The sequence below is a fragment of the Lathamus discolor genome, chromosome 3 (assembly GCF_037157495.1).
Source record: "Lathamus discolor isolate bLatDis1 chromosome 3, bLatDis1.hap1, whole genome shotgun sequence".
In the NCBI taxonomy this organism is placed as follows: domain Eukaryota; kingdom Metazoa; phylum Chordata; class Aves; order Psittaciformes; family Psittacidae; genus Lathamus; species Lathamus discolor.
The window spans coordinates 111,058,805-111,077,485 of record NC_088886.1 but is presented as its reverse complement, the minus strand read 5'-3'; the positions used below and the strand labels follow the sequence as shown (position 1 = coordinate 111,077,485).

General features: G+C 51.8%; 1 protein-coding gene across 1 annotated transcript; it reads left to right on the top strand.

Annotated features, from left to right (window-relative positions):
* Nucleotides 1-606: 606 nt before the first annotated feature.
* Nucleotides 607-17,465, top strand: GALNT5 (polypeptide N-acetylgalactosaminyltransferase 5). The gene is made up of 10 exons (XM_065671197.1): nt 607-1,985; nt 6,515-6,681; nt 8,464-8,583; nt 9,058-9,193; nt 9,572-9,691; nt 10,172-10,289; nt 10,479-10,802; nt 13,846-13,926; nt 14,710-14,871; nt 16,879-17,465. The coding sequence occupies exons 1-10, from the start codon at nt 742-744 to the stop codon at nt 17,017-17,019; spliced, it is 2,613 nt and encodes an 870-aa protein (XP_065527269.1). The 5' UTR covers nt 607-741; the 3' UTR covers nt 17,020-17,465.
* The last annotated feature ends 1,216 nt before the right edge of the window (nt 17,466-18,681 follow it).

The following is an 18,681-nucleotide window of genomic DNA, read 5'->3' as shown; positions in this document are numbered from 1 at the left end:
AGACCCGACCGGGTGCGCTGGGGCTGCCCGGGGTGTTCCAGGGCTGCCCGCGATGACCACCCCGCCCTGACGCCCCCAGCCCCACCAGAGCCCGTTGTCCGGTTGGCCCCGGCTCTTTTTAACCCAACTCGAGAGACTGCCGGGCTCTGCCTCCCTCTTTGAGCCAGCGCCGTTCAGCCGCGGCTCGTGCACCCTGGAATAGAAGCAGGTACGGGGAAAACAACCCCGTACTCGGCAGACAGCCTTAACCTCCACACTTCTGCGGCTGCTGCCACGTAACCTACTTACACTGCTTCACTTCTGTGCAAGGACCGCTTAGCTGCAGCCCAGTTTGCATCCGCATTCCCACCCGGGCTGGCCGGGGTGCCTTGCCCCTGCCCCGAGACCTGCTGTCTCACCGGGAGCAGACCCTCCGCACGCTCCGCACCCCGGAATAGACCGCATAAGCCCCCACGGTGTCCCCCGCGGATGGCACACAACGGTCCCCAATGGGAGCGCAGCGCTGCGCCGAGGCCCGTGCAGAGGCGGAGGAGAGCGCCGGCCGGAGCGAGCCGAGCCGAGCCGGGCCGGGCCGGGCCGGGCCGAGCCGAGCCTCCTCCGGTGTTGGGTTACAGCGCTGGCCCCCGGCGCTGGGTGGGGCGAGAGGCGCCCCAGCCCGGCCCGCCTCTCTGCTCTCTGCGGGCACGGGGTGCGCCGGTCCGGGTGCTCCGTCCGCCCGCCCGCCCGGAGCGGCCTCCGGGGATGAGCGGGCTGCGGCGGCTGTTCCGCGGTAGCGGGCGAGCGCTGGCGTTCGTCTTCGCCGCCTCCGTCGTCTGGCTGCTCCTCGACATGGCCGCGCTCCGCCTCTCCCTCGGCGACGCCGGCGGGCGGCTGCTGAAGGAGGCAGCGGACCGCGGGCAGGAGCGAGCGCGCCCCTGGCGCGGCCCCGAAGCGCCGGCGGGCAGCAGCCAGGCCGACCCCGCTGGGCTCCGCCGCGGGCGACGCCGGGGCGCAGGGACGCCGGGCTCCCGGGCAGCCCTCCGGGAGCCTCCCCGGGCGCCCAGCCCCCCGGCCTCGGCCGCCGGGGGCAGGGGGCGGCCCGCCGAGGGGCACCCCGCCGCTCCCCCGGGGACCAGGCCCACCCCGCCGGGGTCGGTTGTAAACTTGCGGGGCGGTGCAGGGGCCGTGGCGGCACCGGCAGCGAGCGGACCCCGGTCGAAGGCAGCGGCGGAGTTCGTAGTGGAGCCCACCGGGAGCAGAGCTGGGTCGCTGAAGGCATCACCGTCCCGGCCAGGCTCCCCCGCCGAGCCCCCTTCCCCAGCCCTGCCGGGCGCGGGGCTCTCCGAGCCTGCACGGCTGGTCGGGGTCAGGGGGCCGGCGGGGCAGGGGCCCGGGCATGCCGCTGAACAGAGCCTGCAGCAGCCCGCGGGCACGCTGGTGAAGGGCGGCCTGCCACCTCGGTCAGCGGAGCTGGGAGCCCTGACTGGGAGGGAGCGAGTGAAAGTGGGAAAGAAAGAAACTTCCTCCGAAAACCACTTCATCCTCATTGGCAAAGAGGGGATAAAACTGGACAGCCCAGCAGCCTCACGCCTGGGATCTGACTCTGCGAGGAACATCACAGAGAGACAAGAAACGCACAAAGAGCGGCAGCTTGCTAACAAAAATGGGGACAGCACCCATGCTGCGAACACCACCACTGGGGCTGCAGCACTGGGTGGCCGGACATGGGGTGCAACGCAAGGAGCAGCTCCCAGGGCGCGTGCCGCTGGCAAGGGCGGACAGGAACAGACGGGCACCGGCAGCCCGGGGACCCACAGGGTCTTGTCCATGGATGCAACGCTTTCCCCAAGAGACCCCCAAGCTCCTGGCCAGTTTGGACACCCTGTTTCAGTCCCTGCTGACAAGCAAGAAGAAGCAAAAAGTAGATGGAAAGAAGGAAACTTTAATGTCTACCTCAGCGATTTGATTCCCGTAGACCGAGCCATAGTGGACACCAGGCCTGCCGGGTAAGATCTTCCCTTGCACAAGTACCTGTGCTGCGCTCAGTGGCTCCTGGGGAGGGCTGCAGGGTGCACTGTGACCTTCTTTTTGTGCTTCTAGCTGTGAGACCACTTTTGCCTTTCCACGTAGGAGCAGCCTCTTACTAAAACTGAGTAAAGTTTGCAGATCGTCTTAACCGTGAGCCCTGCCATCCAAAGAGGCTGGGGCACATTAGGTGGGCAGTGTGGCGCAGGCCTCTTTGTGCCTTAAAACACTTTATCTGGTTTCTCAGGTGCAACACTGAGCACTGTTTGGTTTCAGTATTTGTGCATTTTCCTCCCAGAGCACCCCTGCACCAGTTGATTTCTCTTGGTTGTAGAAGCCCCCTGCCTGGAGGTGCTCTCGCTCCTCCAAGCAGCCGCTGCCCTTCCTTCAAGGTAGAGGCACCACAACAGCCACCTCTGCCTGGAGGGACTGCTGGAGCCCTAAAAGCAAAGCCACGGGCTGAGCGCTGATGTGGTCAAAAGGGGCACACACTGGCCAGCAGTCAAGGTGGTCCAGGGGACATGCCTCAGAGCGATCCTTTATGCAGGCCAGCAGGTCTGCTGCCATTGTGCTACAGAGCACTGCCATCGGTACCCACTCTGTGGAGGCGGCTCAGGAACTCGAGTTTGTGGGCATACATAGGGAGAATGCAGAGGTTTGAGCTGGAAAATTGTTGAGCTACAGCTGTTCTGGTGAAATGCATAGCTAATTCTGCAAATCTCAGTATTGTATTTAAAAGACACTCCCTCCCTGTAGTGCCCATAGAAAGGAAAAGGGTGAGATGTGGGCAGCGCCTTGCCCACTGATGGAAGGGGTCAGGCTCTCTTCTGAGCCACTGTGGGGAGGGTCCAGGGAAGGTGCTGCTTCAGATGAATGGCAGGTTCATCTCTTTATACTCAGTTTTTCCTACTGCAGACGTCTCTCAGCCCCTTGGCAAGTGAGAGACCTGCCTCACACAGAGACCCTCTTCTCCCATGTCTCTGTTCCCACACTTGCAGTGTATGGATGTGGTGGAAGGGGAGTTGTGCCATGGTTTGTCTCCCATCCCACAGGCCAATGCACAGACTTTCCCATGGCACTGCTCGTGCTCACTGTTTATGGTGAGTGGAGGATGCCAGCTACAGGAGCCACCTGTGCAGAGAAATGGAGCCATGGTGGCTCAAAGCACTGTGTTTTGGTCTTTGACCAAAAGTCCTGAAAGCTGTGGAGCAGAACCCAGAAATGCTTGTAAGTGCAGCCTGCATGCCACGGGTGCCACACACCTGCCCAGAAGGAAACAGCATTGCTGTCTGGGCGTTTCGGGGAACGCCTTGGCCAAACAGGGCACGTCACTGACAGCACTGCCTGGGGATGCATGCTGCTGCGCTGGGGCACACGGCCATGGGAAGCTGCCCTGGGTGCCCTGGCGCTGGCAGGAGCCTGTGCAGGCTCTGCCCTTGGCTGGTTGGCATGGCAGATATCAGGCCTTATGGGCCAGCTCACTCCAATGGCTGTTGGCAGCTCTCAGGGATGAAACAGCATGTTGCTGCTTTTGCTTCCAGTCTGTCCCAGTTTAGACTGCAGTTCCTCTTCTGATCCTAGCTGGAGTGCGGAACTAGGCCGCTGAAATTTGGCCAGCAATTTGGCTGTGCCCTGTCACAGCCTTCAATATGCCTACCAGTGTGCAATGCTTGCTGTTTTCTGAATTTTCTTACCGTGGTGGTGCTTGCTCAGCTTCTGCAGAAGTGCATGCAGGAAGAGTCCCACCAAGGAGGAGCTGGACCCCATTTGAGCCCAACACTGCAGTGCTGTGAGTGAAGGTCCCCATATGCCTCTGACCCCTCCCCAGGCTACTGACATAGCTTCTCTGGGACAATTGAGTCATCCAGGTTTAGACAAGGACCAAGATTTCCTGGCCTGGGAAAAAAAATGTTGCACACCGCATACCGGAGTATAGCCTGGGTAAGCTGGCACCCATGCTGGCAGGCATGGGGAAGGACCCTAGCTGTGCCTGACTGAGCTGGGAAAAGATGGGCTGGGCACCCCTGCAGGTCAGGTCTTCAGGGCCAGGCTGCTTCTAAGCTCAGGGGCAGCAGATCGAAGGTAATGCTTTCCCAAAGCAACTTCAGCAACTTCAGAGCCTACATTTTGTTGACTTTCAGAGTGGTATCAACAGAATGTAAAGGCTGTGGGCTATTTTTGTTTAAAAGCCTGTTTAGGAGAGAAATTTCAAAAGGATTTGACATCTATTTCCCTTTAGTTATATATATTAATTATATATACATATCTAAAAAATATATAGTTACGTATATATATGTGTATACTTAGCAAAGAAACAGAGCCCAAACTCACACAGGACATGATGAAATTTCTTTAGCTGGGGGTCAGCAATAACAAACACAGTGCTCTCTGCCCAGAAATCCTACTTTTCTAGGCAAGAATGGAGGAAAAGATGTTCCTCCATTTGAGGTTTCTCCTCATTCTCACACGGGCGCTTTCCAGCTGCCAAGGGTACGTGCAGGCTTTGGCCAAAGGCCTGTTTGTTGCTGATGAAGGAGCTAAGAGAGATGTCCTCATAGCAGGTCCTGCCTGACTGCATGCAGACTTTGTAGCTTGGGTCTCGGCTGTGTTTTCTCAGCTGCTTTCACATCCCTCTCTCCGTGCAATGAAAGCTGTTGTGTTCAGCAGCTGCCACCTTATCTGTGGGCTTGTACCTCCTCCCACCACAAGCTGCCTCCTTGGGTTCGCTGTAGGAGCAACTACAATTCATCTATTTTCTCCTAGTTTAGCTGTCCCTTGTTGTCCTGTCTCCTTCTTGCAAGTGACCTTCCTGGTTCAGCCCCTGCCTTCTCTCCATTGAACCCTGCAAGTCCTACCAGCATGCCCAAACCACTCTCCCTCCCCATACTGCAGAGGGGTCACATCACCACGGGCCAACACCCTTAACATTTGCAACCAAACCATAATCAGGCAGCACATCCCCTCCTGGCTGAGCCAGCCTTGGCTGCTGTCTGAGGTGAGCCAGGCTACAGAAAGAGAAGGAAAGACACATCCCAGGGATTGTGACAGAGAGTAATTCTGGGGATATTTTCACTTACCGGCGCAATTCTGATTAGCTGTGAAGCCCTGAAATGCCTCTGAATTTCCTTCAAAACACCACATGGTCTGAGCTGCATGTCATCATCCAAGCCAGCACCAGCCAAACCCGAGGGACTGTTCACTGGGATGGAAGAAGTCAGTTTTCCATATGCTCCCATGTACCTGTCTATTTTCTCTCTGTTGTTAACAGCAGAATAGACAGTGGTTTTGATTCATCACTGAGAAATTGTCCACATCTGCAGATTGGCTGGTGTCTGTCCTGTCTGCAGAGGTCTGCTCTGGAAGAGAGAAAAACCTGCTATCAGCCTTCAGCTCATTGACAAGAGAGAGAAAGCAAGTCCCAGCAATTCATGGATATTCTGGGATAAACTGTCAGTCTTAGGAAGAGGAGCAGTCTGGCGGAGAGGAGTGCTCTGCCAGGCATTCTGCAGGCCTGGAGATCCACTTGGAGATAGCAGAGGTGAGGAAGCCCTGCTCCCCAAGGCGCGCAGCACAGCAGTGCTCAACTTGCAAATGGAAGATGAGAAAAGCTGCTCACTGACCTTTTGTTCAAACATGGAAGACACAGGCCTGATCCAGCCGTTGAGGTTTTGGCTGTTGCAGAATGAAGTGACAAACACATGAGCACAGGAGAAATTTCATCACGCCTCAAACCCACCGATGTGTATCACTGGCTGTTTGTGAGGGGAGCAGGTGCTGCATGCGGGCTCGGCCCAGCCAGGCTGGGTGTCCCAGGGAAGGCATGGGTGCTCAGGGCGTGAGATACAGGGTGCTCAGGGAACAGACCTGCCAGTACCATTGTACATAAAATTTGTACGCTTGAGTGTTTTACCTTTCTCCAGGATGCCCTGAGTGATGTGCAGCAGTTGGACTGGGAAACTCTTCCTCACTGTCTGCATGTTTGATGAGTTGGTGTGCTGAGTAACCCTTCATGGAAATAAATGACTGTTTCCCTGCATTTTGAACATAACACCAATTCTTTACTTTCAACGGGGCTACCCCGCGCAGCGCAGGATGCCAAGTACTGTGGGTGTTCGGAGCATACCAGGACCCTTTTCATGCAGGAGCCCCCGAGACCAGTGGTGCAGTGCTGCAATCAGCCTCACTTTTGGGGCCTTTCAACCATCTTGCTCATTGAGAGGAGAAATAGTCACTGCGGGTAGGGAGTTAAAAGAAGTCCCTGTTAGAAAGGAGTGAGCACAACTTATCCCATGAGGCTGCCCACAAGAAGGGCCCTGTGGGACTGTATGGGGAGTTCCCCCCACTCAGCCTTCTGCTCCCTCTCCCAACAAAATCCTGTTGCAGGGCATTGCCTATCTATTTCACATTTGGCATCTCCCCTCTCCCTGCATGTTTTCCCAGAAAGCAGTAAGCCTGGAGACTTTCAGGAGTGTGAATGGCCATCACCTGTGAGCCTGTGTTGCCATTACAGGTGCTCTGAGCAGCGTGTTCATGATGACCTCCCAAACACCAGCATCATCATGTGCTTCGTGGATGAAGTGTGGTCCACCCTCCTCCGCTCAGTTCACAGCGTTCTCAGCAGGTCTCCTCCACACCTGATTGAAGAAGTCATTTTGGTGGACGACTTCAGCACTAAAAGTAGGTGAAGCTTCTTCTGCCTTTATGAAACTAATATAACTTGAGGCCAAAATGCAATTTGTTCTCTGTAATTCAATTCTGAATAGTAGAGAGAAATCACATTTTCTCCTTTCGCTATATTGAAGTGCATCCCCAGCCTGCGCTGTTCTTTCCAGATGAGGGGGATCAGAGGTCAGATGGGCACTGGGAGTGGCTGTGGTGGATCAAGCTGCAGTTCTTGCCAAGCCGTCTGCCAGCCTTTATCATTCACGTCTCTCCCATCCTAGTCCATTCAGTTAAACAGCTGCTACGTTTACAGCTCTGCATCACTAAGTTTACACATGTGCGTGGCTTTGCACATGTGCGGGAGGCTGGTAGACGCACTGCAGTCCAGGAGCACCATCTTTGGGGCATCCTGGGCCAAGGACTTGTACGTTCATGAAGATGCAGTCATCCTTCTCTGTGCACCTTCCAGATGAGTGCCCCACGTTTTCAGTGCTGCACTTCTCCAGTTGCTCAGAGAACATGATAGTTGCAGTAAAAGCAGTGGTGAGCCAGACATCTGCACATGCACAGCAGCTTTGCATATGCAGTCAGGCATTTTGTATGATATTGAACCTCTGTTTTGTAATGCTTTGGCTCTCTGCTGACTTAAGCCCTTAAAAATGTAGGAATAATGTAATTTTCCAGCTGCTGGTTCTTCTGTGCTCAGCATTGCTGTAATTCGAGTAGCAGCAGCAATAACCTACAGCAAACGTGTCCACAGATGTTTCACCTTTGGAGACTTTCAAAGCTTTTAACTGGTTTTGAAATGCAAACAGTTAGATTCTCCTGAAAAAAACCTAGAGAGCACTAATAAAGCCCATCTATGGCAGCGATTGGGGGTCCTTCCCACAGAGTGAACAGTGTAAGTGGGTGATGTCTGGCTCCGAACAAAGCAGTTTTCTCACCAACGTCTCACACTCTTATTTGTGAGAGTTCACCACCAGCTACCTCCACAGCCACAGGAAACCATCACTGAAGCACCCTGAGAAGTGGAGATACATTACAGCAAATCCTTGTGCAGTTTAAACCCAGGCAAAGTCTTTAAATACGGTGCTTGCTAGCAAGAAATGTGTAGAGCATAAAAAAAAAATAGGCAAAGGAGAAGTATTTAGAACCAGATTTTATTTGCGATTATAGCACAAGGGAGAAAAATAAAGTCATTTTGGAGTTTTTGAGCAACGGCTCAACACCTGGTTTGGATGATGAGCTACTCAAGTGATGCCACTGAGATTTTGCTCATGGCCTATCACCAAAACCCCTGCACTTGCTGCTCTCCACTGTCCATGTGCTGTGTGTGCAGCAAGACACTGCACTCACCCACACTGGCTATGCCTGCCTTTGCTGCATGTACTGGGCTTGTGCAGAAGCCAAGTCCGTGCCTTGGAGCAGGAGACGATACCACCACCTGCAGCCCATCCTTTGGAAGGGCATATCCAAAGCAGCCAGACAGCCCATGGTGAGTCCCCAGGACCAAGTAGCATGCCCACCACAGAGTACTGGGGACACACGTCTCCAGAAGAGATTTTTAAACTCCAGCTGAAACCTGCTGGCACTGATGTGGCTGGGAGTTTCACCAGAGAGCAGGCTCAGTCTGTGACACCAGAAGCCCTGCAGCTGTGCCCAGATGTTCACACCCCAGCCCAGAGGATCCTGGTGTGTCTGGAGATGCTCCCAGGGACGTTCTGCCCACTGCTTTTCACCTTGGAAGTGGGTGCGAAATTGGTTAAGTCAACCTCACCTTCTCCTCCTTCCCTGCAGAGTACCTCAAGGAGAAGCTGGACAAATACATGTCGCGGTTCCCAAAAGTGAAGATTCTCCATCTCAAGGAGAGGCATGGTCTAATACGGGCCAGACTGGCAGGAGCAGAGATTGCCAAAGGTAGGATGAAAGCCATTTCACAGTCTTGGCTGGAACCCCCACAGGTGCTGATAAGCCATCTTGAGCACTGAGTTTTAGTCTCCTCCCAGTAAGATAATGGCATCTCTTTGGTATGTAAAGCACAAGGATCTGACAAGTAGTAGAGCTATGTCTTGTCCAGCACCTCAGCACAGCCCTAGCAAGCCACAGCTGGGATCTCCAGCCGTGCCGCCTTGCCTCCATTGCCTGCACAGGCCAGGCTGTCTTGGCATTGAAATAGCCATTTCTGCTAGGAGCCATCCCACTTCACTCTGCTGGCCTCCATGGCTGAGTAGCAAAAACATGCTCTGAGCTATGGCTGGGAGGGTTTCGGGAGCTATGGCTCTGTCATGGCACCATCAGCACTACCGTGAGCTCGCAGGGTGTCCATCCAGCATAGGATGGGAACAGGGAAGGGGCACCCGGGGCCTGATCCTACCCTGGCCTCTGCCACAGGCACCATCCTGACGTTCCTGGACTCACATGTGGAGTGCAATGTGGGGTGGCTGGAGCCGCTGCTGGAGAGGGTCCGCCTGAGCCGGACCAAGGTCGCCTGCCCTGTCATCGAGGTCATCAGTGACAAGGACATGAGGTAATGTGGCCTGTGGCCTTGGGATATCCAAAATCCATGCCAGTGGCTTGAGTGAAACCTCTTACTGGGATCACCAACATACTAATTACAGGAAGACGCAGGTCCAGACCTCCTAACTGACCTTCAGCAGCATCTCACAAGGGATATGTCATGTTGCTGTGCACCAGGTCTTAACATCAGCAGTGGACTTAGCCCCTTCATTTATCCCACACACCTTTTCCCTTTTTCATAACTTTTAGTACATGAAGAGGATTCCTGATGAAATTTGTTAAAATCCTGTTTTAATTATGTACAGATATTCATCTTCACTCATTAAGGGTGACATTTCAATCAGGAATGTGACTCAGAATTAGTCATCCCAATCTTTTCTCTGTTTAGTTACATGACCGTGGACAATTTTCAGCGTGGGATTTTTACTTGGCCAATGAATTTTGGATGGAAGCAGATTCCGCAAGAGATCATCGAGAAAAATAAAATCCAGGAAACTGATATAATAAGGTAAAAAAAAAGCAAACGCGAGAGCTTTGTCGTCCGACCTGTTCCTTTGTTAATAACTTAGTGCCAAAGGCTCCTTCAATGCCAAACGTTGTTCCTTTGCCTTCAAGGATACGAGGCAGGCACTTTGTATGCTGTGGGCAGTCACATCACCAGAGACGGGCAAAGCCCAACAAGCCTTTCTCACCTCGTGTGGCACTGCTGGAATTTTGCTGGGGCTGCTGGGGCTGGGGGAACGTATCATTGCATTTTTCCCTTCCATGTGCCATTATGGTTTTCAGGCTGGGTAAAGTCACTCAAATATCATAGAATCAGCAAAGTGACTGATCAGGTAGTGTCTTGCTGTCTCTGTAAGTGCAGCCTCAGGTACCGTCCCCCAGCATTTAGTAGCCCCTCTTCTCAATGATACCCTTGTCAAGGCAAAGGGAAGGGGATGGGCATTCCCTGACCAGCTGACCCACCGTGTGGGCTCTCTGTTCCCAGGTGCCCGGTCATGGCAGGTGGCCTGTTCTCCATCAATAAGAAGTACTTTTTTGAGCTGGGAATGTATGACCCAGGGCTGGATGTCTGGGGAGGTGAAAATATGGAGATTTCATTCAAGGTATGTCACTGTCATACACCTGCATCACTGCCACCCTGGCTCTGGTGGTGGGGCTCAGCCAGGGTCTCCCACATGGGAGACGCCATTTGGCCTGGCAGTTTACTTAGTTTTCTATTTCTCTTCTGGCTTGCACAATGCCAGCACCCAACATTTGCATGTGTTTCTGTCAAAGCAACCTCTGTTTCTCAGGTCTGGATGTGCGGAGGAGAGATTGAGATTGTTCCATGCTCCAGAGTTGGGCACATTTTCAGGAACGACAATCCTTATTCCTTCCCAAAAGATCGTGTGAGAACAGTGGAGAGGAACTTGGCCCGCGTTGCAGAGGTCTGGCTGGATGAGTACAAGGAGTTATTCTATGGCCACGCTTACCATCTAGTCTTGAAAAACGTGGATGTCGGTGACCTCACTCAACAAATCCAACTGCGAAAGAAGCTTCAGTGCAAAAGTTTCCGATGGTACCTGGAGAATGTCTACCCAGACCTGGAAGCTCCCCTGGTTAAAGCCAGTGGTCTGGTATGTAGCCAGATGACTTCCTGCCCTTCATTTGAACATGTTTTCAGTGGCTAGCTACACACTGCCAGTACGCTGAGTTGTTTCCCTGGCATTTGGTAACATTACTGAATATTTAATATGTCATGGTGGTCTGGATTCCCTAGTGTTTTTATGAAGAAATAGGTCACAGTTCCAGGAGACAATTTCCCTATAAAAAGCCATTTGAGAGTTTCAACCCTAGATGAGCTGCCCGTGTGGCAGACACGTTCAGGGATGTGCTCCAGGGTGAGGAGCCAGTATCCTCCCTACCTGCACAGCATTTTGGCCGCGGCAGGAAAGGGAAGTGGTTTATCGGGCTGCCCCGGGGGCCTGGAGCAGGCAAGGTTTGTACCGGTGCTCTGCTGCCAGCAGAGTGCAGCAGAAATCCGCTTTTCCCATGCAATGCCTGCAGCCTGAGAGAGCCAGATCCCATCTTTGCAGCGCACAAGAAGCCTGTGCTTCGGGAAGGCTAAGTGGGCAGAAAACACCTTAAATGTTAAGTCCTGCTTCCACAAGGCTCTTGCTGGCTGATAAGTGGGTCAGGCTCCATTTCTGTTCCGCCTTCTCTCCATCTCTGCTTTGGGAGACTCCTGTAGATCTCTGGCACCAAGTCCTCCTTGTGTAGCTATTCCTCAGGTGTTCAGTGTCACTTTACCAACATTAAAAGGTCAATTAGCCAAGAATAAAATATGGGTTCTGAATTTGGCCCAGGCTTGAGCCTAAGCTGAATATTAGCTGCTGCTTTGGACATTCAGAAACCTCAGACATTCTGCCCAGAAAAGATACAGCTTTGATTGCAAATACTTATAATGGCAATTACAAAAGTAAAATATTTGGTCTGTCAGAAGAATTTCAATGATTCCAGGAATGAAAGCTAAAGGGTTTTCTGCCTGTCCTAGCCATTGCCGTCTGCCAGTGCCATGGCAGGAGCAATACTTGCTGAGAGGAGGTGGCCAGAAGCCGGTGACCACAGGTCTGGCACGGCTGGGACAGTGAGAACTAGAATGGCCTGTCCCCTCCATCCCTGCCAAGGCACAGTTACTGCACCAGCCCTTCTGGGAGCCAGGAAACAGCACATCAGCCATTCGGCTGTGTTTCAGGCTTGTCTATGGGCCAAGGGCTTAATGTGAAGGTTCACCATCACAGGGATCCCTAGGGATCAGGTCAGGCTCTCTGCCAGCTGCAGTGTGTTGCTTTAATGATCAAGCCATGAAGGTGTGGGAGGGTAGAGCATGGGGAGGGATGCCATGCTTCCTCTGGTGACCTCTCAGCTCTCACAAAAAAGCTGTAGGAAACTGCAGGTTTGGGGTGCTTCAGCAGATTATGAGCAGTGCATCCATTCAGACGCATCCATCCATCTCAGTGTGACAGTGGCTGCAAGCAGAAGAGCCAAGGGCTGTCTCTCTGGCTCCAAAACTTGTATGTCTGTGCATTTTTCAGAAATCACTGTTTGGATTAGACTGAAGGATTCAGTGAAACATGGGCTTAAGTGGCATTTTTGAAAAAGAATTAGTAGTCATAATCCGAGAACATAAACCCCCACCCATTTTTTGAGAAGTATTCACTTTTTCTGCTCTTTTTTTTTTAATCAGAGCAGTAAAACAATGTCAAATTCAGTGCAATGCAGTGAGACCATGTATCACCTGAACCAAAACCTCAGTTTGTCAGAGGTGTTTGTGAAAACTTTCAAGATACTGCCTTGCTTTGTCCTGATTCAGGCCACCTCTTTTATCTTCATTCTCAAAATTTAATAGGGCAGAAAATCTGTTTTTCAGCTAGCTCTGCAAATTCCAGCTGTGCTGAACACTGTCCAAAGTTACTTGAGAACTGTTTTCCAAATAGCCTATTTATTTATGGGGATTAATTCATAAGTTCTTCAGAAATTCTGAAAGAGAAGGAATGACGTTTGCAAGGAATTAGAGATGTGAGTGGCCCCACGGAGTTATTTGAGGAGCTGGTGATGGTGCCTGCAGACTGCAGCCGACCAAGTCCTCTTATGGCCATGAATCCCTGCAGCGTGGTAGACTTCAGCCCAGGAACTGGAGTGGGCTGGCAGAGCTCAGTCCAGTGTTTTCAGCTTTCCCATATTACTTACCGTACTCCTGAGCAACCTCTGAACATGCCATACAAACAGCGTGAAGGAAGTGCTCCTTTGCGGACCTCACTCTGTGCAGATGCTGGTGCTGGGCAGTTGCTGGGTGCTGGCTCACCCATGAGGGATGGTTGCAGGGAGAAAAAGCAAAGAGAAGCCAGGGAAGGGAGCAGAGCCTGATGCTCACTTGCAGCAAGTTGGGGGCTGAATACACATGCTGAGGGAAACTCTGCGCTACCCAGAGTGCAGTGCTTACCTGTCCTCTCTTACACCCACCGGGGCAAGGTAACAGCAGTTCAGTTACAGTTAATGATGATGTTCCTGCCAGGGTTCCCGCTCTAGGGGACTGTGTCTCCGTTTCTCCATTGATGGTGGGTACCAAGACAACCAACCTGGATGGAAAACAGGAAGAGTTGCCTTGAGGTAGGGCATCAAGCACATCACATACAGCGATAGAGTTGTTCCCTGGGGCCAGCTGTGGGGTCTGTGCCCTAGCTGGGAGGGGACCAGCTGGGGCAGGGATGGGACCACCAGGCATTTGTGTCAGCTGCACGTGTTGGTTGCTCCCCTCCTTCACAGGGTAGCAGTGGGAAGAGATTCTGCAGTTGTTACTGCTGGGAGCTGTTGATTGGTGATTTGCACAACAGGAACATGAGCTATGTCAAAAAAAAAAACAAACCCAGAAAAGAGCATGTTTCATCCAGCCTTTAATGTTTCTAGTAAGGGCTAGTTTCAAGGTTTTATTGGTAGAGAACATGTGTAATGGACCTGATACGTATTTACGTACCTCTCCAACACATCATCTCTGCTTTACTTACTTAAGTGCATAGTATCAATCAGTGTCTCTGAATCCAGGAGGTTAACTGCAGTATAGCAGCCTCTCCTCTTTCTTGGGAATTTATGTCTGAATTTGAATTTTGTTCTGTTTTCCAGCTTGTTAACAAAGCCATGGCAAGATGCATCACTGTGGAAAACACGACTCTAGCTTTTGAGGCATGTGACGTTAACAACAAGGTAAGGATACCCTGCATACTGAGTATGTAATACTATCTTTTGTGCGTGGCATAGAGCTCCTGTACCTTCCTGTGGTGACCTGCCCCTCCCTCAGGAGCTAAAGCACTCCTTCCCATAGGGCACATGGCTGCAGACAGCAAGGGGCAGGACTTCCCTGTTTGCAAAGTCTGTAGCCAGCCCACAACCCCAGAACCAGCAAATTCATCTGGAATAGGAAAGTTTGATAAAGCCATGAGCCTGCATGTGAAAATAGGGAGAAACATTTAAATGCAAGCCTATGCTTTCTGTGCTGCTGCAAAACATCCAGCTGCACTCTGTTGCTCGATGGGGGAAGCCGCCGCTGTGGACAATCTTTCCCTTCCTCTACAGGTAGTGTTTCTTAGGCAGGTCCCTGCTAATTGCTCTCTGCTCTGTCACAGGCTGGCTTGTGTGTTGGGCTTATCATGTACAGGGGTTTGTTTGCATCTCGGTGCTGGGGTGCAGCCAGGGCAGATGGCAGGGCAGAGAAGCACACAGCAGTCACTTTTGGGGTCAAGGCTGCTGTGCCAGGAGTCACTCTCAGAGCCTGCACCAGGGCTGTTCTGAGCTTTCTTGCTCTGCAAATCCATAGGAAAGGTCTTCCCATGGATCACAGCTTTTCTTATCCCCTGGTTCTGGGTGAAGACAGGAGAAAGGAGAGAAGAGAGTCTGCTGGGGAGCCTCTGCCAGCTGCCATCCCCATGCAGCCAGCCCTGCTGATGGAAGGTAAGTGGGGTCACAGCTCTTCCTGGTCTCTCCCCACAGAACCAGAAGTTCAACTACACCTGGCTGAGGCTGATCCAGCACGGAGAGCTCTGCATCGCTCACGCTGGCACTGAGGGAGCACTGGGCCTGGGCCGCTGCGAGGGCAGGAGTCGCAGCCTGGCATGGCTGCACAGGTCACTGGCAGCCTTCCAGCCAGAGCTGGTAAGTGCTGCACTGGTGAGGGCAGCCACACCATGGCCTGTGGCCCCTGGGTTGTGTTAGGGTGCTGGTGTGCAAACTGATGGGCAGCTGTAGCCCAGTGCAAGGAGCAGGATATGCCCTGGCCCTCTGGTCCTGGCTTTGCCAAAGTCTTCTCTTTTCACCTGGAGTTAGGTATTGGTCCCCCAGCACCAGAGCGTTTCCTCAATGGGATAGAGATGCACGTGCTGCCGTTGGGTTGCATCTTATCCAAGTGACGCGTGCTTCAACATTGGGTGCCTGGGGGCTGGGGAGGCGCTGGCCATGCGAGGAAGAAATGCTTTACTGTGAGAGTGGTGAGGTACTGGAAAACATTCCCCAAGGAAGTTGTGAATCCTGCATCACTGGCAGTGTTCAAGGCCAGGCTGGAGAGGACCTTGAGCAACCTGGTCTAGTGGGAGGTGTCCTTGCCCACAGAAGGGGGGTTGTAACTAGATGATCTTATTAAGGTCCTTTCCAACCCAAACCATTCTGTGATTCTATGATTCACTCTGACATGGCAGTAATGAAACATCCCTGTTTTACGTAGAAATCATTGATAGCACTTTCTGGAATATTACTTGATATTTATTGGTGTTCAGCTCACCAGTGCTTTTTTAAAAGAAAGCATTTATGAAAAGGAGAAGAATGGATACTTACATTCATTGCCTGCACTTGTAAAAGAGCAAGTGAGTCAGGACTGAATCTCAGTCAGCCTGGTGTAAGTAGTTGTCCAAAATGCTATGAAATGGCATACTTTAGGAAAGAAATACTTTTAATTTAAAATAAAAAATATAGCTAAATTATACACTCACCATATATTGCAAAGTTCCCATTCCTTTTTAGTCTGAACAGCCGAAACTTTAAAAGCCAGAGTGCCGCAGTGCCAAGGCTCGCCTTGGGTGTTTTGTGAAAAATACATTAAAATTGTCATCTGCTTAGGAGTCCAGGCAGCAGTACCAGTGCACAGACACTTTTGTGTCCTGTTTCAGCCGACCTCCCTTCAAGCCGTGAGTTGGGTGTACTTGGTGGTCCCAGCCGGAGCAGGGGGCTGGGCATGAGCAGATGCTCCCAGCTGTGGCAGGGGATGGGTCTGGCCACCCAAAGGCACAGGCACCACCATCCTCCCCAGGACAGGCAGCCTCGGTCTGTGTGATTGCATCAGCCTTTACTGGTGCCAGCAGTAGGAAGTCTGAGGAGCAGCTCAGTGCCTGGTGATGTTGACTGAAGGAATTAGTGTGCTTTATCTTCTGATGTCACAGTCATTGTGTCTTACTAAAGTTGTGAAGTGCCTTTCCTATATGCACGAAGATCCAACTTTTGCCCAGACAGCACTCTGTATGTCGTTTCAGGAGTATTTAATCTAGGTATTAACCAACTGATCATAAGTAACACTGCAATGCTAGGCGGTGACGTAGAAGTGTCCTCACCTTTCGCAGCACTTGCAGCATTGTCTTCCTGGCCATGTGGGTTAAGCAGATAAAGCCAAGCAGATGTGAAAAGCAAGAAAATGGATATCACTGAGACTCATCATTCTTTCACAATCCAATTTACTGCCCCAGCGTTTGAACTTCAGCACTGAATTATCTAGTATTCTTTTCAATTCAGTAAATATGCTTGAAGTTCACCAGCTAAGAAACTCCAAAATATGAAAAACAGTCTCCTGCTGTATGTACCCCTATATAGCATGTACCATCTGGAGTGATTTCCTTTGCATGGTAATTTCTGCTCGGACAGTGAGAGAACTAATCTTTCCCTTCCCAGTGAATGAAAGCTCAGGAGGTGTAGTATGATCTTGGCTTGGCAACAGGCGCCAGCTTTGGATCCCACCCAGAAGTTCCTGTAAGTCGGCAAAGAGATCTTACGTATTAGGGAAACGTGAAAAAAGGGCACACCATCAAGAATCAATCTTTCTCAGTGGAAAAATAGAGCTGCTGCCACATGAGTCCTAAAGCTGAAGCTTACCTAAAGCCCTCTTTCTCTCCCCTGCAGACAGACCACATCATCTCGGAGCATCTCCAGCAGCCGGCTTGCTTGGAAGTGGATCCCTCTCACAAAGCCCTGAGGGTAAATGCCTGTGACTCTGCAAATCCTTATCAAAAGTGGCAGTTTGGCAATTACTATGCAGACTGAAGGGAGCACAGTTGGACCAGAAACACTGTGTTTTCATCTTGCGAATTCAGCGAGGACATCTGTGTGACTTGTGACAGCAATTACAAAACTGAAAGTTCATTTCCAAATGATAATTGAAATCTGTAATTTAAACCAGCATATTGAGAGATCAGAATACCGAGAGCAGCACATCTGCTTTAACGATGTCGGCAACATAGGCGTGTTTTTCCTTCACTGTGAGAGACTTCGGCAAAAGCTCAAATAATTTTCTGTATTATTAAATGGAAATATTTTCTAAAGTCCCCCATCCTACTGTAAGCAAACCTTCAGCAGTTCCCTCCGGACAACAGCATAAGCTACAGGAATACTTCCAGGGTTCAGTAGTCTGTAAACAGCGAACGGGGCTGCTTATTCTTCCACAGAAAATGGAAGTTTATTGACCAACGCATTAAAAAAAATCCATCTGACATGCCCGTGCTGGGTCTGGCTGCAGGATCCTGCCCTGTGGGACGCGTTGCCTCTGACAGATGAGTATCAGGGTTCCATTAGGAATTGATTGCTTATCGAAAAAGCCTTCTTTTAATAATGGGGGGCAAGTATGGGTCAATAAGCTGCCCAGCAGCTGAGGTAAATGGGACTGTGGAAGAGGCAGTGAGTATGCCTTGCCCACACCCCCAGTGTGGATGTGGTTGTCTTGCTCTGCTTGGAGGTGAAAGGAGCTGTTGGGGAGGCAAATCAGGGGTTTGTCCTGCTTTTTGCCAGTGACATGCAGCAGAGGCCAGCTGTGTCTTTGAGCCCCGATGGCTTTTTAGTGGCTCCCCCAGCACCACTGCCACTTTACTTGGCCCCTGGCCAGCGTACTGTGTTGCATTGGTGCCTGTACTAGAGTCTGGTGATGCTCGGTGCAGCCCCAAGCAGGGTGGCTCACCCTGCTCCTGCCAGGGCCATCCTAAGGGAAGCTTTACCTGCCAGCAGCATGAGCCAGGCAGCTCTCCCCATCGTGGCATCCTCCCGCAATGGAGGGAAATGGAGGGAGGGCAGAGACCTCTGCCAGGACGTCTCACAACCTGAAACTTCTACCTGTAGACTCTTGGGATGGAGGAACGCAGTGAGGGCTTTCATTCAAAAAGGGTTGCAGAACACGAGTGTGTGCACATATACGTGTGTATGTACACGCATTTCAGAGGGACCTCTGCAGAGGTTAATACAGTGGGATGAGCTGCTGCACAGCCCGAGCCACACAGGATGGCCAGGCTCTGCACACCAGAAGTCCCTCTGAACTTACTGTTAAGGGCAGTTTTTTTCTTACTGTGAAGCTTTTTATCCCCAAAAGGCATACAGTTTTTGAAGGGACAGATTTGATAGGAGACTAAATTCTGCTGTGACAGCACAGTGATGTGTCCCTGGCTAGTGCTAATGTGTGCCTGACTGGATTTCTTCCCCATTTCCATCAGGAAGTTCCTGCTGTGGGAGGCTGCTCCCTGTACAGATGTGGTACAGGGATGTACAGGGATGTGGTACATCCTTGTACATCGATACATACTTGTGGTACATTGATGGTCACTGGAGAAGCTCATGCTTCTCCTTATGCCTTGCTGTCCTGCGCTGGGGTGAGGAGCACAAACCGCTGGGGATCCATGGGGCTGAGCATCGCACTTGGTTCTCATGCCGCTGTTGACCACA

Excerpts from the sequence above, each read along its gene's own strand:
- GALNT5 (XM_065671197.1), top strand. The coding sequence starts at position 742 with ATGAGCGGGCTGCGGCGGCTGTTCCGCGGTAGCGGGCGAGCGCTGGCG. Across the intron at positions 9,692-10,171 it reads CAGGAAACTGATATAATAAG|GTGCCCGGTCATGGCAGGTG; the intron begins GTAAAAAAAAAG and ends CTCTGTTCCCAG. Across the intron at positions 13,927-14,709 it reads CATGTGACGTTAACAACAAG|AACCAGAAGTTCAACTACAC; the intron begins GTAAGGATACCC and ends CTCTCCCCACAG.